Source organism: Neodiprion pinetum, chromosome 5 (assembly GCF_021155775.2).
Source record: "Neodiprion pinetum isolate iyNeoPine1 chromosome 5, iyNeoPine1.2, whole genome shotgun sequence".
Taxonomy (NCBI): Eukaryota; Metazoa; Arthropoda; class Insecta; order Hymenoptera; family Diprionidae; genus Neodiprion; species Neodiprion pinetum.
In genome coordinates, this window is record NC_060236.1 from 19,503,283 (window position 1) to 19,522,838 (window position 19,556).

At 37.3% G+C, this 19,556-nt stretch overlaps 1 protein-coding gene across 1 annotated transcript in view; it reads right to left on the bottom strand.

Annotated features, from left to right (window-relative positions):
* Nucleotides 1–19,556, bottom strand: part of LOC124219254 (retinal guanylyl cyclase 2) — a 138,623-nt gene that overhangs the window by 30,052 nt on the left and 89,015 nt on the right. The window contains exons 5-6 of the mRNA XM_046626579.2: nucleotides 7,903–8,066; nucleotides 3,487–3,613 (exon numbers count right to left, since the gene is read on the bottom strand). Coding sequence (XP_046482535.1) covers nucleotides 3,487–3,613; nucleotides 7,903–8,066 — 291 coding nt within the window. The remainder of the gene's footprint in view (nucleotides 1–3,486; nucleotides 3,614–7,902; nucleotides 8,067–19,556) is intronic.

Genomic DNA, 19,556 nt, shown 5'->3' on the forward strand with positions numbered 1-19,556 from the left:
ATACCATTATTCCGATTGCGATGAAACTTTGGCGAGCTGTTTTGCGCACGGCCGCGAAGTTTTCTGCGTTATGAGAATTTTTTATTTTTACTCGTTCGTCCCGTAAAAAATGAGCATTTAATTGTTTGTCCCGTATAATGCGTTCCTCACGCGCGAGAATGTTTCTGAATTGGTTCAACCATTTTACAATAGGTGGCGCGTGAGTCGCTCGAACAAACGAGCGTGTTGCATGTCGGTGGTTAGGTTAAATTCGGTTGTAGGTTAGGTCATTAAATTCGAAACAGGTCGAAGCCGCGACGGAGGTTGCTAGTATTAAATAAACAGACGAACGGAAATGGTTTAAATTTCTACAGTGCATCGCTCTTTTGTAGCGGAATTCATGCAACTTACTCATATTCAGCCCAAGTTCATTCCCAAGTGCGCTCAGTTGATAGTGAGAGCATCATTTATTCACGAAAATATTGTAATTTCTCGTTCTCGTTTAGCGATAGCAATATTGCATGAAAACAGTTTCACCATAGCTCATATTACCGATGGTAAAATTACCCCCCACAGATCCGAAGCTCCAACTACTGATTTCAATGACCAGATCTTAAAATCTTAACATCAAAACTGTCTCTTCACAGTTGCCAGGCGTTTTTATCCTTAGCTGAAATACAAAAAAGAATTACAACAAATTTTCAGGGGTGCTCATTTTGCCCGTCCCTTTCCTATATGTACACATTGTCCGACTTATCCATGGAGTATTTGTAGATGATAAGTCGAATAAATCAGATGGGTTTCATGCCTTACATACTTATGTATCAAACTTGCTAAATTATACTTTTGTAATTCCATTTCCATACGCAATACCCGAACCGACCCTTCGCCTAACTTTTTAAATTATTATTACGATACTTTGTGCTGCTGCTGTTATTATTACTATGATTTTAATTTTTTATTAAAATTACAACTTTCCTCCATAACTTGAGGGAGCGTTGAATTTCAAGTGACGTCAACTCGATCGATGTCCGATGTATTTTTTCACTCGAATTGCTCGAACTTTGGATCGAATATACGGCATTTTGTGTTCGATAAAAAAGGAAGATAGATTTTTTTGTCACTGCAACAGTGAAAATAATTTTTATTCAAGAATTCGACGTACAGAAGCTTTTATTTCGAATTTCACTTTAAAATGCAATATCATCGGGCCGTTTTTTGACAAATTATGTTCGTAGTATCGGTGAGATGAATATAATATGAAACCCAAAATTGGAGAATTATCTTTCAGCGTGAGATGCTCGAAATGCGTGATATTATATACGTGTATGTATATAATAATCAAGTGGATTCTCCATTATTATTTCCGTTCCTGCCACTTCGTGACGCTGAAGTCTAACGCTGTTATACTCGTAGGTACATGAATAATTAACGAGACAGGAGATGCGAGTGGGAGCGTGACGATCACACCAAAGTAGACTGTACGCTATCGCGTTGAGCTCAGAGGCGCTCATTAAAATAAATAAGAATGTTATAAAAATCATTCTTAAATAAAAAATAAAACTATATAAATTAACCCCTAAAAATATTAAAACAAATAATATTCTTATAAATAAAATTATTGAATATTCAGATAAAAAAATTAATGAAAATCCTACTCCTCTATACCAGGATATCCGAGCTTTGGATTACGAAAGTTTCATTGATTTGTCTCACCGGTGATAAATTTCTAGCCAGAATATGCGTAGAATGAAATTATAACGGCAATTTCTCCGATTTTGCAGGAGCAATTTCAAGGTATTGAGCACTTTTTTTATTGTATCCCGCGAATTATTGGGATGTCTTGTTACCAAGATTCTTGAATTTTACAAAAACAAAAATTCGTTTCATTAAGAAAGTCATTTTTTTTTAAATTTTTATTTCTAGCCTTGTCGCTGAATTCAGATTTCGAATCCATTCGACAATATTTGAATTTTATAATTTTGAAAACCAACTTATTACTTTTCATTTTATAATCTGTTTCTATGTAATGTAAGGATTTGACAACTATGACTAGAATGAACTCCGATTCTGAATGACCTACTTAGTTTAGGAATGATTCTAATTCGTTCGCATCAATACCAGTCTTTTGGATGTAACGATTCCGGCTTTATTTTTGAAAAGAGCAACCTGAAATAATAACAGAGCATTAAGAAGTCTTTAACCTATCTTGATCAATAATAAATGAACTGCTTTTTATCATTACTGGATTCACAACATCAATTTTGCAATTTTGGATTTGATATCAATCACAGGGTGGAAAAAAAATTCATTTTATTATAGCCATATTGAATTGAACACACATGATTTTGAATTCCCGACAAAATACTTTGAAAATTTTCCAAAATTATCTCGAAATACTTCACATACTCCGGTTTTCGTGAGGACAGAATCAAATTTTCACGATTTTACTTTCACATTCGCATATTTTGACTATCAATTTCGCACATAACACACTTCGAGTATCATCTGTTTTCACCTACATAAAATGAAAAATCTTTATTACCTTAGTTTGAACCTCGTCAAAAATGCGTTATTGCGTATAAAAAGTTCTTGTGGAGCGAGCTGAAGAAAGTTTCGAGTAAAAAAGTTATCGCTGTTATAACACCGCTCACGTACAACATCTTAACGGAAGATACAAAGTCGAAGAGATAAAATTTATCAAGCTCAAGCTTTCATTTAATCTCATTTCAGCCTATTTCGTTCCGAAAATCGAGAAACACAATCTTGCAAACTGAATTGGATGAAAAAACAGCTATTGATCCAAGAGATGGTATTTCGGTGCGAATAGATGCGAAGTGTGACTTGAAATTGAATTTAGTACACGTAGTTCTTTGCGCTTCACCTCCGTGTTTTTCCCCCATTTTTTTTCTAAGGGTTACCCTCTTCAAAGTCCCGTCGTTAAAAGCTTGGGAATACCCCGGTTTACTTTCATCTATTTCGGCGAGGGAAATAGATTTTCCACTCGATTGGCAATCGGTCGCCAAAAAGGTTTACTAAGCAATTACGCCCTTTCGGTCCGCTAGGGTTGCCGGTTTTTAAATTACACTGTTTCTCGCTTCTCCAATGCTCAAATATCAATATCACCAGGCACGCGTCGTTCACAATTTATACCGATATCGTTATTGAAAAAGTTTTTCACTCGATAAACAACCGAGAAGATAAATCACCTATTTTTTGTAAACACAGGATATTTGTTCTTCCCGCTTAATCGATTTTCTTCGTACTCGTATTTCTTTATGTAATAAAAATCTCTTGACTCGAAATGATCTTTGAAGTTTGGAAAGAATTCATTGCAAGTATTAATCTTTTGAAGTAAATCATCTTTGCAGTCTGTTCTTATTTCGATGTCTGAATTCTTCTCTCTTTCCTTTTTTCTTTTTTTTATTCTGGAGAAACATGAATTATTCCTGTCACACTTTGGTGTCTTGAGGTCGAACAGTGACGGTCAAAGTTTCTGATTCTTACCTGTGCTGACCATGGCGACAGACTTCCAACGAAAATGTACAAGAATTTCAGCCAAAGTTTGTGCGATCGCCGGAAGTGAAGGAGATAGTCTGATAACCGAGGATACGTCTGTCTCTTCCGCAGTTCTCTGAAAAATGAAACAACGTTAACGAGAATTCAAGAAAACTTTCAAGTACGGGAGAGATAAATTTTGTCGTTAATAATTCAAATGGTGGGACATTCGGGTTCTTATTATTGAACGGATAAAATCGTCCAGAATTTATTCGCTTCTAACGGAGCGTTATAGCAGATCAGAAGCATCTAGCGGAATAAATGATGAAATTTGATTTTCAGTCTTTTGGAATGTTGTTATTATAATTTCAAATCGTGAAAAATCCTATAATTCAATGACGAAAATATCAAAGGATCAAAAACTTCGGTGAAAGTTTTGCTCCTGGTTATCTTAAAACTCTTACAAATTAACTTGAGCAAACGTTGAAGGGAGAAAAACGAAAAAGATAAAGTGTGGGCAGAAAGTGTCGAGCTTCAAGTGGAAGTTTAGAAAAGTATAATTACAGGAGAACTGGTGTTCTTAACACCGAAAAACTTCGCCGCTTTTGGTAAAAGTTAACCAGAGAACTCGAAATTTATCAAACTTAATAAAAGTTTCCTTATTTCTCAAGAATCCTATATTTAATATTATTTAGCTCCCTAATCATTTCCCGAGAATTAATTATAAAATCTTATGTATCAGTGGCTTCTATTTATCCTTATATAATATGTAAGCCATAAGGTATGACTAAAAAAAAAAAAAAAAATTGAAACGATCGATTTTCGAGGAGTTTAAATTGTTTAACCAGATTTACAGAATTATAACTCTCGTTTTGTGTACTCCTGACGATCCTGAATCCATTTGTTCGTTAAGATTTCGTATGTATCAATAATTTTGATCTAAGACTAAAAAATTTTCGCTTACACTCATTGTGAAGTCTGATAATAAGTTCGCCAGAATAGCAGATCAATCTTTTTTATAAGCTGGCTTGGGCATGAAAAATATTTTACATCCGACTTATATTCGTTATTTTTCTATTTTTTTTTCTTCGTCTTAATTCAGTGATTCTGACAATTTGAGCTTTCGACCAAGCTTGATCAATGAAACTTCAGGATCGTACGTAAGATTTCTGAAAAGAAGAACGAATCGCGAGTCACTATTTTTGGAGAGCAGTGAGCAATGTAAAAGAGCTTCGGAAGCTTGAGCGAGCCTGAAAAGCTTCGTAACTCCGTGCCGAGTTCGGAGTTATCCATCATCGGATAGGCAATACGTTCGACCTTGTCAAAGCGCTGATCTCTCACAGAGCTCTGACAATGAATGGATCGACTGGCACCGGGTTTGAACAGATATGAAAGCTTGGCTCTGAAAGCGTCAGCGAACGAGCCGTGGATCCGTTTACCAACATTATATCTACGCCACGCAGGAATTCCTTCAGCCCTTGACAATGTAACAGGAAACGATTAGCCCATGTATAGCTTCGAGCGGCTTGCATTGTATCGGCGCCAGCTTACACTCAATAAAAAATACGAGCAATTTCCGCGGGAAGAATAAACTCCGTGCCCATATTCGTTGATGCTCTTCAATGATACTTTAACGTATTTACAAATTCATGAGAGTCTCACGCAAGTCACGGATAGGAGCCCGTAGCGGTGTTGTGCATAAAAAATAAGCGTGGATGGAGTGAAACTGAAATTTCTCTATCGCCTATATCGTCAAAGTTATTATACGACAAAGTTGGCTACTACCTAGGCTGTAAAGTAGCCTATTCGCTTGTTGGAATCGTGAAACACTTTTGCTTAGAATCGGTTAGAAGTCGTATCGAATCGCTCGAAGCCATTTCAAATCACTTAGAATCGCTTTGAGCAACTTATAAATCGTTTAAAACTATTTGAAACCACTTTAAAACGATTTGTATTCATTTTCAAACCAGTTCAAATAATTTATAGCAATTGAAAACTTATTTAAAAATCTTTGAATGAGTTTGAAATTTCTTGAAATCGTCTGAAAATGACATAGAAACTGTCACAAAATCCTTGAAATGCTTGAGGCAGTGTAAAATAAGTTTGTAACCGCTTAAAACCGTTTGAAATCAATTGTCACTTGATCTGTAGTTGAATATTTTTTCCGTATCTCCGATTTATCAAGAATTCGGGAACTGAAAGTTCTTGAGGTCCCTCATCGCGAACCTGAACTCAAGATTTGTGATTTCAAAATGGTGGATAGAATATGTCCGATGCAAATGAAGATAATAATTTGATTTGAACCAGAACTTTGCAACCAGCATTTTTTGTGAATGATGATTACGGGTTTGAAGTTGAAAAACGAAAATTCCAAATAGCAGATTCAGAGAGTCAAACATTCCGAATTACCGAATTTCTACTTTGGGGACATTATGAAATTTCTCAAAAAACCTTTGGATACCAAATTTTGTCCGAGTAAAGTAATTTCTCGAACTTCACATCGCCAAACTCGATCCACCATTTCGAATTCCTGAATTTCGACCTGAAAATCCCCAAATTATGAGTAACGGCAGATAAAAACAAATGCGTGGAGCTTTTTATTCACAGATCAAGCGACAAACGATTTCGCACCGTTTAAAGCTGTTTGAAAATTATTCCAAGCAGATTAAAACTGATTTCAAATAGTTCAAAATGATTCCTAAGTAGTTCGAAGCGGGTTCAAGTGATTTTAAATGTGGGATCCATGTCGTAGCTTTTTTTCGTAATTTCAATATACTCGATTTTCTTATTTTAACAGATTCTTTCGTAGTTCGCGATTATAATGGTTCGATGCAAACACTCGATGTACACTTGGTGACGATGAATCTGAGACGGCTTATTTTTTACACTAGAAAGTTATGTTGGCAACGCAGAGAAACCTACAGCGCCACAGTCGGCCGAGCGCGCAACAAACTCAATCTCAATAAACATAACATAACCCATGACCGTCGAATCTAACCTTAAAATACCGCAGCGATGATGACTTGTTGGATTGACACGTATTCTAAGGTTAGATTCGACGGTCATGGGTTATGTTATGTTTATTGAGATTGAGTTTGTTGCGCGCTCGGCCGACTGTGGCGCTGTAGGTTTCTCTGCGTTGCCAACATAACTGTCTAGTGTAAAAAATAAGCCGTCTCAGATTCGTTGTCCCCAATTGTACGTCTATCGCGTAGTAGAATTGACAAGAAGCATCGATTTCTGGGCAACCAGCCTCACGAAAGGCTGTCCAACCCTTCCACGTCCTCGGCAACGTCTTGACCCGTCGTAATTTGAGGTGATCTTGTCCCTGAAACCTGACTGCTGGTAATTATCAAACCACCGAGCTGTTAGACTAGGGCCATTATCGTGAGTAGGTGGTTTTCCACCCACCCCCGGTTAAATTCCAGGAACTCAGTTACCCAGGGCGTAAATCCGTGTCTCATTAATTAAAGTGTAGTCATTCATGAGTAACGCGGGGATCTCTGGCTAAACATATATTTTCCACGCAGTGTTAAATAGCGGACGAAAGTGCGGAAGGACGGAGGAGAGAAAAACTGGCAAGACGGGAACGGTCGGGTCTCTCGGTGAGAAAACAAGAGAGATAAGAGCGGGAAAAAAGAGAAAGGGATCAGAGACGGCGACTCATCCTCCGACCCTTACGGGTTAAATAAGGAAGTTTGCTCGTCGGCTGGCATTAAACTAGGTCGACCCTGACGCGGGAGTTGAATATTTCTCCAAAGTTTCCACGGGGGAAAAAAGGGATATCAGAAATGCGGAGATTAGTTACGCCGGGTTATTAACTCACCTTCGTTCAATTAACAAACTCAATTTTCTCCTCGTCACGGGTCACAAGCGTTATACAAATCGGTAAGAAAAAAATAAAAGCATGTTGATATTGTGAGTAAAAACAATCTGCATCAACGTTTAATCAATTCTTTACGTAGCAATCACTCCTTCCCAAAGATAGAGAAGAAAGATTTCGAAATTCCGTCGAATCCTTGAATTCAGAATATTTCATAAAAGCCACAAACGTAACTGATCAGATCGTTCTTTTTTTGTTTTTTTTTTTTACCAAAAACATCGGACCGATGTTTTTTGATACTTCATAATTATTCAAAATTCTTGAATCTTCGTTTTTTCTTCTTCGCTTCGTAACAGGACACGTAATTATCTCATCCGACGTATTTGTCAAGAAGATAAAAAAGCGAATGCAAAATAAAAAAAAAAATAAAAAATACACACGAACACAATCGAAAAGTTCGTGGATTAAAAAGTTTTATATAGAGAAAGTTGTATATTCTCATTTCTGGATTCTGAAAAATTGTCGAAACCAAGAACGCGGGTGCGTCATCTGCGCTGTGAAATACGTTACACGGTGAATAGAAAATGTGGAACTTTACTCACCAGCGGACAGGTCCACGTAATCAGTGGCTTGTCCCAGAGGTCGGCAAGCCTGGCGGCAACTTCGCACGTGTCTGGTTCTACGGTTGCGATCAGAGCCCGGGTGGTGTTGCGTCCCAGGGCGTTGACGAGTGCACCAAGCCCTCGGGAGCGAGTCTCGCAGGTGACTGTGAGTCGAGAACAAAAAAGAGGAAACGTTTCGTAAGACGAACCGACGCAAAATGATGTAGAAATTACGCCGAACGAGAGATGCTTTTGCGTGATTAAATTTCCGTTGAAAATTTTTTTACATTTCCCCAGCGTCTCGATTCGTCAATAAAAAATTTCCGAAATTCACAACGATACAATGACACTGGAATCGAAACATTTATTTGGATATTTGAGCCTTTGAGGGAAAAGTATAACCAAATTTTCAGGGACATGACGTCTCAATGTTCCAGGAACGATCATTGTTGTTTCTCGTGCAGTTATTTGCGAGGAATACGATAATAATAAAAAAAAAAACGTGAAAATAAAATTTGACTTTTTTGAAATTTTTTGTTTCTTTTGTTTCTCTCGACCAAATTGGGGAATCGTTAAATCCACCCGTAGAAGTTTGATAAACATCATTTTACATTCGTTAAGAAATAGATGACTCGAAAAATCAATTTTTACTATTTTTGATGCACGTTTGAAAAAAAAAAGATAATTGTCTTTTGCTCGAAAAGTACCCTGTTTACAGAAACACTCCAATATTTTACACGATAAGTATAAATACGATTCTATAACCAATCGCTCACAAGAATAGTAATTTGTTAAGCAGAAAACGATGTTCATTTTTTGGAAAATATGCTTCGAAAACGGTAAAAATTTATTTTCCGAGTCGATCATTCTTTACCAAAAGAAAAATTATGTTCATGAAACTGGTACGGATTAATTTATCGATACTCCAATTTGGTGAAGAAAAAAAATTCGGAAGGAGCCAAACTTTATTTTTATAATTTTCATTCTATCACCATCGAATTCCTCGCAAAAAAAAAACTGCTCAAGAAATAAATTTATCATCCCGTAGTTATCCAATTTTTTTTTTTTTTTGACTCAAATATATAGATTTAAAGTAACAACTATTATGACCGTCCCGACAAAAGCCACGCATGGTGAATAAAATGCTCGATACTTTACCGACGCTCTTTCCTGCGTAATTAAAAAAATTAATTCCAGGGTTCGTACCGTAATATATTTAATTAATTTTAACATTGACGAAATATCGAAGCGTGAAAAGTAATTTTTGAGTGAATAAAGCTGTTGCGAATTTTTTGCGTCACCGCGGGTTGCCAATTTTACCTCGACTTTGTGAACCAAGAAATTCCGAATGCAAATTGTGTGATTTATATGAAAATCGAGCGTTTGGGGTTTCTGGGGTCGCTGATTACGAATCTAATCTCGAAACTACGGAGCTTGGAACGATGGATTCAAAATGGTAGCCGAGAGGTGCGAAAATTCTGCGTGGTTTGTGGTAATTGGAGTTTCCTAGGTTCTGGAACTCACTGATTGCGAATATAAACTCGAAATTTCGAAACTCATAATTTAATATTCAGAATGCTTGAATATATAAAATATTGGCAAACACTTTTAAATTTTTTGAACCCTCGAATTGGTTCTTTGGATTTGGAATTCTCTATTTGGCAATTCAACGATCTATTCAACCTTACAAGTTTAACATTATAAGGTTCATTGGTTTTTGTACGCTATCTCAAATTCACATTGTAAATCGTTCGACTCCAATCTAAAAATCAGACTTTTGAATGCCTCGAAAACGTTGAAAAAAACACACGATTTTCGTTGGAATTTTTTAAGACGAATACATTTTTAAAGCGGAGGTACAGGAAGACCTGAAACTTTTTTTTATGGTAAAAACCGTTTGAATACTCTCCAAAATAAAAGTGAGTGACGCCGCTGGCCGTTTCTTCAACTTGCGGCCCGAAAAGGGTTTAATTTTTTCATCGAGGTGACAGTCGAATGGCAAAAAAGTTCATCGAAACTTCCCAGACAATATCGGCGTACCTCAAGAATAAGCTGTATTGCGTTTATATATTCATAGTCGTACAACGCGAAGCATTGAAAATAAAAGGCAGAGAATTTTTTTGATGGTGAAGTTTCGAAAAGTTACTTTATCACACGCGAATACCTCAAGTAATGCGATCGCAATGGAAATCCGTATACAATACCGGGACTAAGAATTTAAATGGACAAATAATAAAAGTAGAAAAAAGGAATCGGACAAAATCAAATTTAGTTCTCAATTGTAGAAACTTACCAATATTCATTTTAGATCTGTCTTGAATTGGAACACATAGAATGTAAACGGTATAAATATTGCTAAGAATTAGTGTAATCTACTTCAAAATGCATTAGTAATTCGGTAAATTGGAATATTTAAAAAAGCAATAGTTGATTTGAACCAAGAATCTAGAGTTCAAAACACCAAGAATACCGAAATTATTTCAATACAAGTTAAGGAGAGAAACAGAGAAAAACTACACCGATCACATTTTAATCATACGTTTCGGTTTTTATTCATTCACCGCAAATAGCTTGTATGTTTGTAAGCCTATCGTTATTCTCGTGGATCCAACTTGATTACGCGATGCAAATGCGCAGACTCGCTAGCTAGTTCCCTCGTCAATTTTTGCGTTGCGCATGCGCGCGAGACAGCGAACCTGCTTGAGCGCTGGAACCCGAACGTCTGGACGCCGCGATGATCGGAGAAGAATTTATAGTTAACCAAATGCGGAATTTCAATTCTGTATTTCGCCACAGATGGCGCGTGAGAATATGACCGATCGATAAATCCACCATCAGACTTGAAGAACTGCCAACATCCATCAAACGACAACAAATACTTAGTAGAAAGGCTTCATCAGACGATGCGTAGTTTACATTACGTCTTATGATGGTCGTCTCATTGTTGACGGTCTTCTAATCATCAAGTATATCTTACTTCTCGCTATATAGTTATAGTTGTTGGTCCTAGTTTAGTACTGTCTAACTTCCATTTCAAAAGACTGTTTTGTATCACAATCTTCATTCTACTGTTATGTTTCTATATTACACTGATCTTCGCTAATTCGCTATCGCATTTATGTTCCTCATGTTTGTATTTATACGGCTACTACTGATGATTATCCTACTAACGCGAGGGAACTTGTCTCACGGATAGTAAAAAAAAAGTATGTATCTATCCATCTATCTATTCATGAACGAACCGTTTTTTTTATCAATCATTCCATGTTTTGTTTTGTTTTGAAGATAGAATTGCCTATAAATTTCAGTTTTATTCATGTCAAAAACTTACAGTCAATCGTATGAATTTATATATCCATAAATCCGTTTGTGCAACATTTGAAACATCGAATTTGTTTCATTTTGATTGGATCTCCTGATCTGGCAATTATACTGCATACAGTTTTCGCTCTATACATGAAAATATGAGGAGAAAATTTTTCATCATTGATTTTCCGACTCTCCAAAAGTTGATTATAAAAACTGCAGGAATAAAATCAATTGTCCGCATTGATAACTTTCGCCCTCCTTCAATTCCACCATTAATGATTCCTCCATTTTAAAAGCTTTCTAAATTTGACATCCTACCCAACGTTGGTTTAACAGAATATGATATCCCTTAGTGGCTCCAATCGGCAATAAAAGAGAGGAAATTCCATCAAGGTATCCGGCTTTTCGAAACCCAAAGTTAGTCATACAAAAAGTTGAGCGAGACAATCCAAAGTACCGACACACTCGGCTCTTGGGACTCAAAGACTTTAATTAATCCTTCTGGGTGGAGGGGATTATCTGCAGATGTCGTGTTCATTGCCAGTCGTTAACTCAGTTCGTTCCAGACTCGTACATACTTCGGTTACAACTTCACCATGATCGTCTTGCGAATGTGTTGGATGGGCGATGGCTGCAATTGAAAACGTTTTGAGTGCTCACGGAATGGGGTATGATAAAAAAAAACTTGTCACATTCTCGAGTGGCTGTTCCTTCAGGCTGTTTCCTTATGTTCAACTTTAAAGCTTCTAAGTCCGAATACATTTGTCTGTAAAATTGGTTGTTCAAAATGTCCTAGCAATTTTTGTTGTTTGTGTATAACGGATCACGCAATGATTTGATGTTAAGGTCGATGAATTTTCCAAAATCGGAATAAATAAATTCCATCCAATTTCAACACATCGAACAGCATCGTCTGGTTTCGAAGAGCCATTGAAAAAATGTATGCATGGATATTGGGAAACGTTCCATAAACTGTTCACGAGCTGAAACTCAGTTGATTGAATCCGTGAATTACGACTCTACCAAGCGATGTGTTGAGTTTAATTCACCCCTTGCCTCAATTGACGTTGAAATTTATAGCCATCCACTTGGCAGATACGCCGTACGCCTTCGTCAATTTCAAACCTGTTTCAAAATTGTATACGTAATTATTACCCTCGGTGTTACCCGTAGACCAAAAACCGTCTCGACAGAATAGCTGCTGCTGTCATTTTGTACCCGTGTAACAGCGTACGAACGGTTGTCTGCGGATTTTGATTGTTGGCTTGGAATCCGTATCGCTAGTTTGGAATGAAGATATTTTTTAACCATTATCGTAGTTTCAATTTTTTTCTTCTTTTTATCCGGAGAATGGGCTGTTTATCTGATTCCAATGAAATATAGCGTACTTTGTTGATGAATGTATCTTCTCTTATCGGTTTTTGTGTTAATGAAAATAGTTTTAAAAGCAAATCGCCACATGACGCGATAGTGTTACGTGCGGTTCTGGAACGAGAAAAAGTATTGAGGAGATTGTTTGTGGAAATTTAATATTTGTTAACCTTGGTGTCAACATTGCTTATTATTTGATTATTCGCCCATGTCAGCTTAACGCTTGACATATTCGCAAAATTTGTTGTGACAGCGTTGAGAACTCTTGTGTCGCCCCAGAAGTTTGTTCAATATCCTGATGGCCCAATTTTGACGGGATTGAGAATCCAGAGAAGCCTGATTGAAGTTCAGAAAAGGTTGTAACGTTCTGAAAAAACTTCACGGCGTAAGAATTAAGTGACTACGTTAAGAACGTTCTATATCCCGACGATTTGATTACGATGGAATTTAGGTTCAAGGTTGAGTTTTCACATATCTTGATCCAAAGAAATGTTTTGCAGTTGAAAAAAAGTTTTCCTTCAACCGAAATGGATGTTAGATCTGAAGGGTTGAACTATTTCCCGGGATGGTTCGTGAATTTTAGCGACATATCAGATTTCCGGAAATTGGTGACAGCTCTGAGAATCGTGTTATTGTCTGAGGAGATTGTGCGGATACCGGTGGAGTTGAGAAGAAGCCTTTTTCGAGGTACTGGACGATTTGGCGACAGCCTCGAAAATTTTGCGTTCGGAACCAGCTAATCGTAAGCTAATCAACGCAAATCGAAACTATCAGATAGTTTGAGGAACGATCAAAGCGAAGCTGATCGGGATTTTGGAGGAGGAGGGAGAAAGTGCAGCGCTGCAGGATCGATGCAGCTTAAGTGGAACACGTAGTCAGGTGACTGGTTATGCATTACCTTCCGTCCATATGCACTCCAAGGTCCGAGTTATGCGCAGACGCGATTGTAGCGATGGTTTTGGGGGCGGTGCGTCTCTCGATGTGCTCGGGACTCTGACAGAGTGTTGGCACTGAAAGTAGGCTCCGGAAAAGACGCTTGGAAAATGAATAACTAGCCGAAAAGGGTAGAAGTGAAAAATTTTAATTTCAATCTTCAGCCTGTGACTTAAATCAGATTACCATACAGCGGCTTGTCGTGTTTACGAGTAGAGAGTCGTATAAATAAATGGGCTAAGAAACTAGTTTTCACGATTTCTGCGAGTACCTCGATGGGATTCTGAGACATGGATATTCATGTTTTGAGACCTTCGTATCAGAGTTTGTCAAGATTTACTTTTATAGCTCTTTTTTTATTTATTTTTTTTATCAATCGTACAGTTATTGTGAACGATGAAAGAGTTTATCAATTCGAAATACTTCATACGCAGCACGTGTCACCCATCTGGTTTAAAGGGTTTCAAGTTACCAAGGTTTTATTGTCCAATTTTTCGAACAAAGTCGTGAAGATAAGTTTATGTACCTTATAAAGACTTATGAAATGGGTCTTTACGTAAATTTCGGTGTCTCGGATCTCAGCGAGATGTTTGCTTGAAAATGTGAACATTGATTTTTTTATTCAATTTATATTCATTCACACGGCGCTTTGTTTGAGAACATAAAAAAAAAAAAAAACTACATGATTACGTTATTTGAGAGACAAACTATGTATCAAAACTAAAACTAGCCGTCAGATCTTATAGGCTCGTTATTCGGTAAAATCACGAGTATCGGGATTCTCTGCAACACTGTATGTTGCTTGTTTGCCGTTTTCGCGGAATACACGATGAGCAACAGCCTGCAATAAGAGGCGCCTTATTTTCTTTATCATTTCACCACGTGTCGGACTGCGAACACTGCGTCATCCAGATCGTTAGAGCCAGCTGCTGGCTCCAAAGAATATCCGAGCTTTTTTGCTCAGGGCACTTGAATTTCTAGCGGCGTACTTTGGCACCCCTTCTCCACCCGACAAAAAGTTACCTTTGAGTGTACCGAGTGCGAGTTTCTCACCCCGGCAAAGTGAATATACGAGTTCAGGGTTGACTTTAATAAGCTTTACCTGTGCTTTGAATTAATCGATACTCTAGATCCGCAGTTCAGCCAACGAGTCGCTGGTAACTCAAGGCTCAGGGTGACTCGAGAACAATTATTTATGCTCCGATACAGACGCCGACAAATTATTCTAAAGGTCAAAGGTTTTTGTTCACAGGGTCCAGAATCGAATTTCCACGCTGAATTTCAATGCGATTTTCAGTATTCCGATTGGTGCAGCATTTTGGTGCACTTTAATTTTTTTTCCAACGTTTTTTGTGGTGGAATCTCAGATGGTGGCAGCTAAGAATCAGGTATAAACTAATATCGTATTATAATAAAATCAATACATTGTCACAGTCTTTAAGATGCAAGAGAAAAAAACAACCGGTTCAAAAATCATGTGAAAACTTGCAAAAAAGAACGGGAAAAGTTTTGACATATCTACTCGCCAAACAATGCGAAGGAGTGAAATTTATACATGAGAGCAAAAATAAGAGAGCAAGGTCGGAAAAGAAAGTAGGTAAGTAAAATCGAAAAATTAGAAAAACAATTAATACAAACAATATTAATATCCCTGGAAAAATACACCGGAGAAAGAGATAAGGAGAGGAAAAATGTTGAATATCAATGTCGTGAAGTCATGTTTTCAACAAATTTCTCAGTATAAAAAATTATTCCAAGTTTGAAGAAAAATTTGTTTTTATCCAGCTGGTGATTCCATTTGGTCTCAAACGACTGTAAGAATACTTAATTATACACCGCAGTCACGATTTAAATGAACGTAAAACAGTCAGTCTCCATTCGAGGGGTCGTTTTTTTGGTCCTGTACATTATGCCTGGTTCCAGAATCCCGGCTACAGTGAGCTCGGGAGCCTCGTTTGGATACCGGGTTTTCGCCAATTTCTTTTTTTTCGCGGAGGATGCGAGAAGGAGGGGATGGAGCACCGAGGGTGCAGTCAAGTTTTTCGTAAAACCGCGCAGAGTAAACAGGGAAGAGAAACTAATTGCCGGAGGTGAAATTGAGCGACTGGATTTCGTCGGCAATGGTCGCGTGTATCGTATCTCTTGTATACAAATATACACGTGTGTCTTCCAGAGATTACACTTCGCTGCTGCACGGCCTAGGCCATAATGTCGGTTTCATGACTACGTGAGCGAAGAGTAACAGCCGCGTATAACAGCGCCGTCTTTTGACCCTCCGATGAATAACCGAGGTCGCAAGACTCAAGGACGCTCACGGCTCCAGGGGCGGGTGGCAGTCGGCCAATAATACGCTTGACGCATGGCCTTACAGCCTCCCTACTGGATCATCTGCCTTTTATTAAATTGCAAAAACAAGGATTATTAAGAGGGCTAGAGAAATAGAAAGGAGCTAACAGAAATGGAAATTGATGTATGAATAGGTGGGAAATCAAGTAATTTTTGTTTCACTGATTTCGCAGCTGGCAGATTTATATTCGTGCTGAAATCATGATAAAACGATTCTTGCCATCATTTTGTTTCATATGCGATATTTTTCGATCAATTGTCGGCATTTGGAGTTATTTTATGACCGGAATAAAATCGCAGGTGGGACAACAGCGGCCATTTTGATTTGGTCTTTCTTGTCGGTTCGCAACTGTTAAGAAGTGCAAAATACTCGGTTTTTCTGGAATCGATCTAGTTTTCAACTGATCTGGGATAGTTCCTTGCTGGATCGTTTAGCTATTATCAAATCGGAAAACTAAGAATTATTCAGAAAGAGCGAGACAGATAGAGAGAGAGAGAGAGAAGTGAAAAATCAGAAATGGACATTCAATCACACTAGACTACGAAATCAATGCGAGCAATTTCGGTAGATATTGTTCGATTAATTGATGGTATCTTCAATTATCTTGTGGCCGAAATAGAATCACAGGTGAGACAAAGGCAGCCATTTTGTATTCAATCGTAATTGGTTAGCACTTGAAAACAAATTCAGCTCGTCAAAGGTAGCTTGCCTTAAAAAATTAAACCTGAAGAGAATGAATTTTACACTTCTGCGCGGTTGGAAATAAGGTTTTATATTTTTCGAAAATTACGTACTGAACGAACCATTTCATTCATACAAAATTACCTTTCATGTGAAAGGGAATCTGGCTATTTTGCATGACACTCAAATAAGACTGTTCACATTTATTTTCGCGCTTACTCTGTTATTTTTTTAAATCCATGAATTGATTCGAGCTTTTTTATAACCGTGAAGTATTTCACGTTTTAATTTCAATCGTGAAGAAATCTAGAAATGTCATAAATATTTGCCAGAAGAACTTCCCAGGTAACAACATGCGTGAAAATTTCCAGCAAAAAGACAGCAATGGTTGCAAAGCATTGTTAACAATATTAGAACAAGGTGTGTCCTCAATTGCTATGAAAACTCAAGCAAATAATTCCAAGTAAAAGCTGTCAGCAAAATATCTGCTAAATTACGCATCTGGGAATCTGTCAGAGATAACTAATAATATTTACGTATAACAAAAATAATTCTGACTTTAATGCGGGCAATTTTTCCACTCACAGTCTTCAGTAAAGATATTTCGGGGAATTTGTTGGGCATGGACAACTTTTATGGAGGAAAAAAAAATGTGACTACGCATAAAATGACGAAAAAGACAAGCTTTCAAAATGGCGCATGAGAAAATTCACTTTTTTGTCATCTCTTCATACGCCCTGTTTTTCGCACAGTTTACATAGCCCACGGGTCTCTGAAATTGAGGGTTTATTTAGAGAGTTCAAAGCCGGTTGAAAAAAGTAATTCATCGCCGAAAACGTTTGTAATCCAGGCTTGTCAGACGAAAACTGACACGGGTATGACCGGCGGCCCATTTAGAGTATGATAATGACCCCCCAATTCCTGCAAGAGATATGAAATGTACCCAGCTTACAGCATTACTTTGGGCGCACGTATCGCTCGTTTTCGCGTCCCTGACACCACGTGAATTTATTTAATTTTCCCCATTTTTTAGGCCCACTTCTGCTCTTCGGTCACTTTTTTCCCCCTCTTGGAAGGCACGTGTGACAGGCTGCTATGTTTCATTCGCGTAAACAGCGCGCGATGCGAGGGAATAACTTTGGACCGTTTCTGGATTAAAAAAAATTTTTTTCCCTATAGTCGTTATCATCGTTTTTAGAAACTTTTTATCTTTCGCATGCGTCGAGTCCTGGAAATTATGCCGCGGTTAGCGCTTGTCATCCCGAAATTGGAGGAAAGCCAACACCGTTAATGAAACCAGATTGAAGAGGATATGGCTGAGTTTCAGAATTCAACTTGCCATGCTATTATTATCCCCATTATGTTATCAGAGAAGACATTAGGTGCTACGCTCGATTGATAAACGTGAGGTTGTGATTCATCATGGTGGATTCACCAGGAAGATTCGTCGAATTCGAAGCAGTGTAACTTTCAGGAGAAACATTTCTTCGTCTTTCAGACTTTGATGTCCAATCTACATTTTACAGGTGTCTCAAAAAATGATTACGACAACCAATGGATTGACCATTTTCTGATTTTGACGTGAACCAGATTCTAAAATTTCAGAATCACAAAAATCATCGTGAAGTTTTACTTTTATTTACTTGATATATTAAAGAGTCTTGGTGATCGGTCAATTAAGAAAACGTAATTTTAGTTAACGTTTCGACCCGGATATGGGCCCTCCTCAGAACGATTTATTTAAAAAACTGTCAAAAAACAAAAAAGAAAGGAAAAATAGGATTTTATAATATAAATAATGGTACTAGTAGTAATCGGACATAAATATTGTAGATGTAATATTCTTAGAGCTATTAAATATTGTTGATAGTAAGAACCTTATGATTAATTGTGATAAGGATGTTTTTTGGTGTTATTTACCTTTTTGAGTTAAGTAAGTGTAATAAGATGTAGTCGAATTCACAATTGCAATTGGCGGAAACAGTGTTCTTTTGAGTGACGGTAGACAATGTCAATCTTCCAGTTGTTTTTGTAGGAGTTAAAAGTTGGTAGTCATTTATTTAAAAAAGATTAAAGAACTAAGTTTTTTCACAGTCAATATGTCATAGTGTTAAAAGGTTATTATAGAAAGTCAATTAGCAATGAAATTAATTCACAGGTGTCAATTAGGTGGAGGTAAGCTCTTTATAATTAAGTTCTACATGTCTAACGAATTATTGTTGGTTGAACCACTTGGGTCAACAGGTGGATAACGACTGATGGAGGAAAACAAAATAATCCAGAGTGAAGGTGAACATATTATAAACATTATACAGAAGAACAATAAATATTAGGTACGAAAGGTTATGTAGAAAGAACTGTAAATGGAGACTAAATAAAATTAAAAAAAATTAGTTTAGGTTAAACAATATTTGTTGTGTGGGCAGAGATTAGAGGTTTGTAAATATTGCTTAAATGTTCCACGTCTTGTCTGAGATTAACCGTATTGGTATGACCTACAATATTGCACATTTCTAAAAGCAATCTTCTGTAATAATTTTGTTCTTCACAAAGGATGTTTGTGTTGTCGTAATTGAATGTGTGTTGTTTATCAATCCTATGTTTCGTTAGAGCTGTGTGCCGTTCATCTGTCTCATGTATGTTACGTTGGTGTTCCCTAATTCTGGTGTTGAGATGTCGACCGGTTTGACCTATGTAGACTTGATTACAGTCATTACATGGTATTTTATACACTACATTTGAACGTTTGCCTATGGGGATCTTATCCTTGCCGGTGTCAAAAACAAGTTTTAGGTCTTTTGAATTTTTTCCAACAAACTTAACATTATATTTATCGAATAAACGATTAAGTGACTCGAAAAGGCCGGCTATATAATAGCCCGACCTATACCTTAGCCCAAACTATCAATTCATGGCTCACCACTAATATCAAACCCCCCATCTCGAGAGTTAAGGATAGTTTTTTATTAGTTGATAAAATTAAGACATTGATCATCCCGGACAATTACATGTT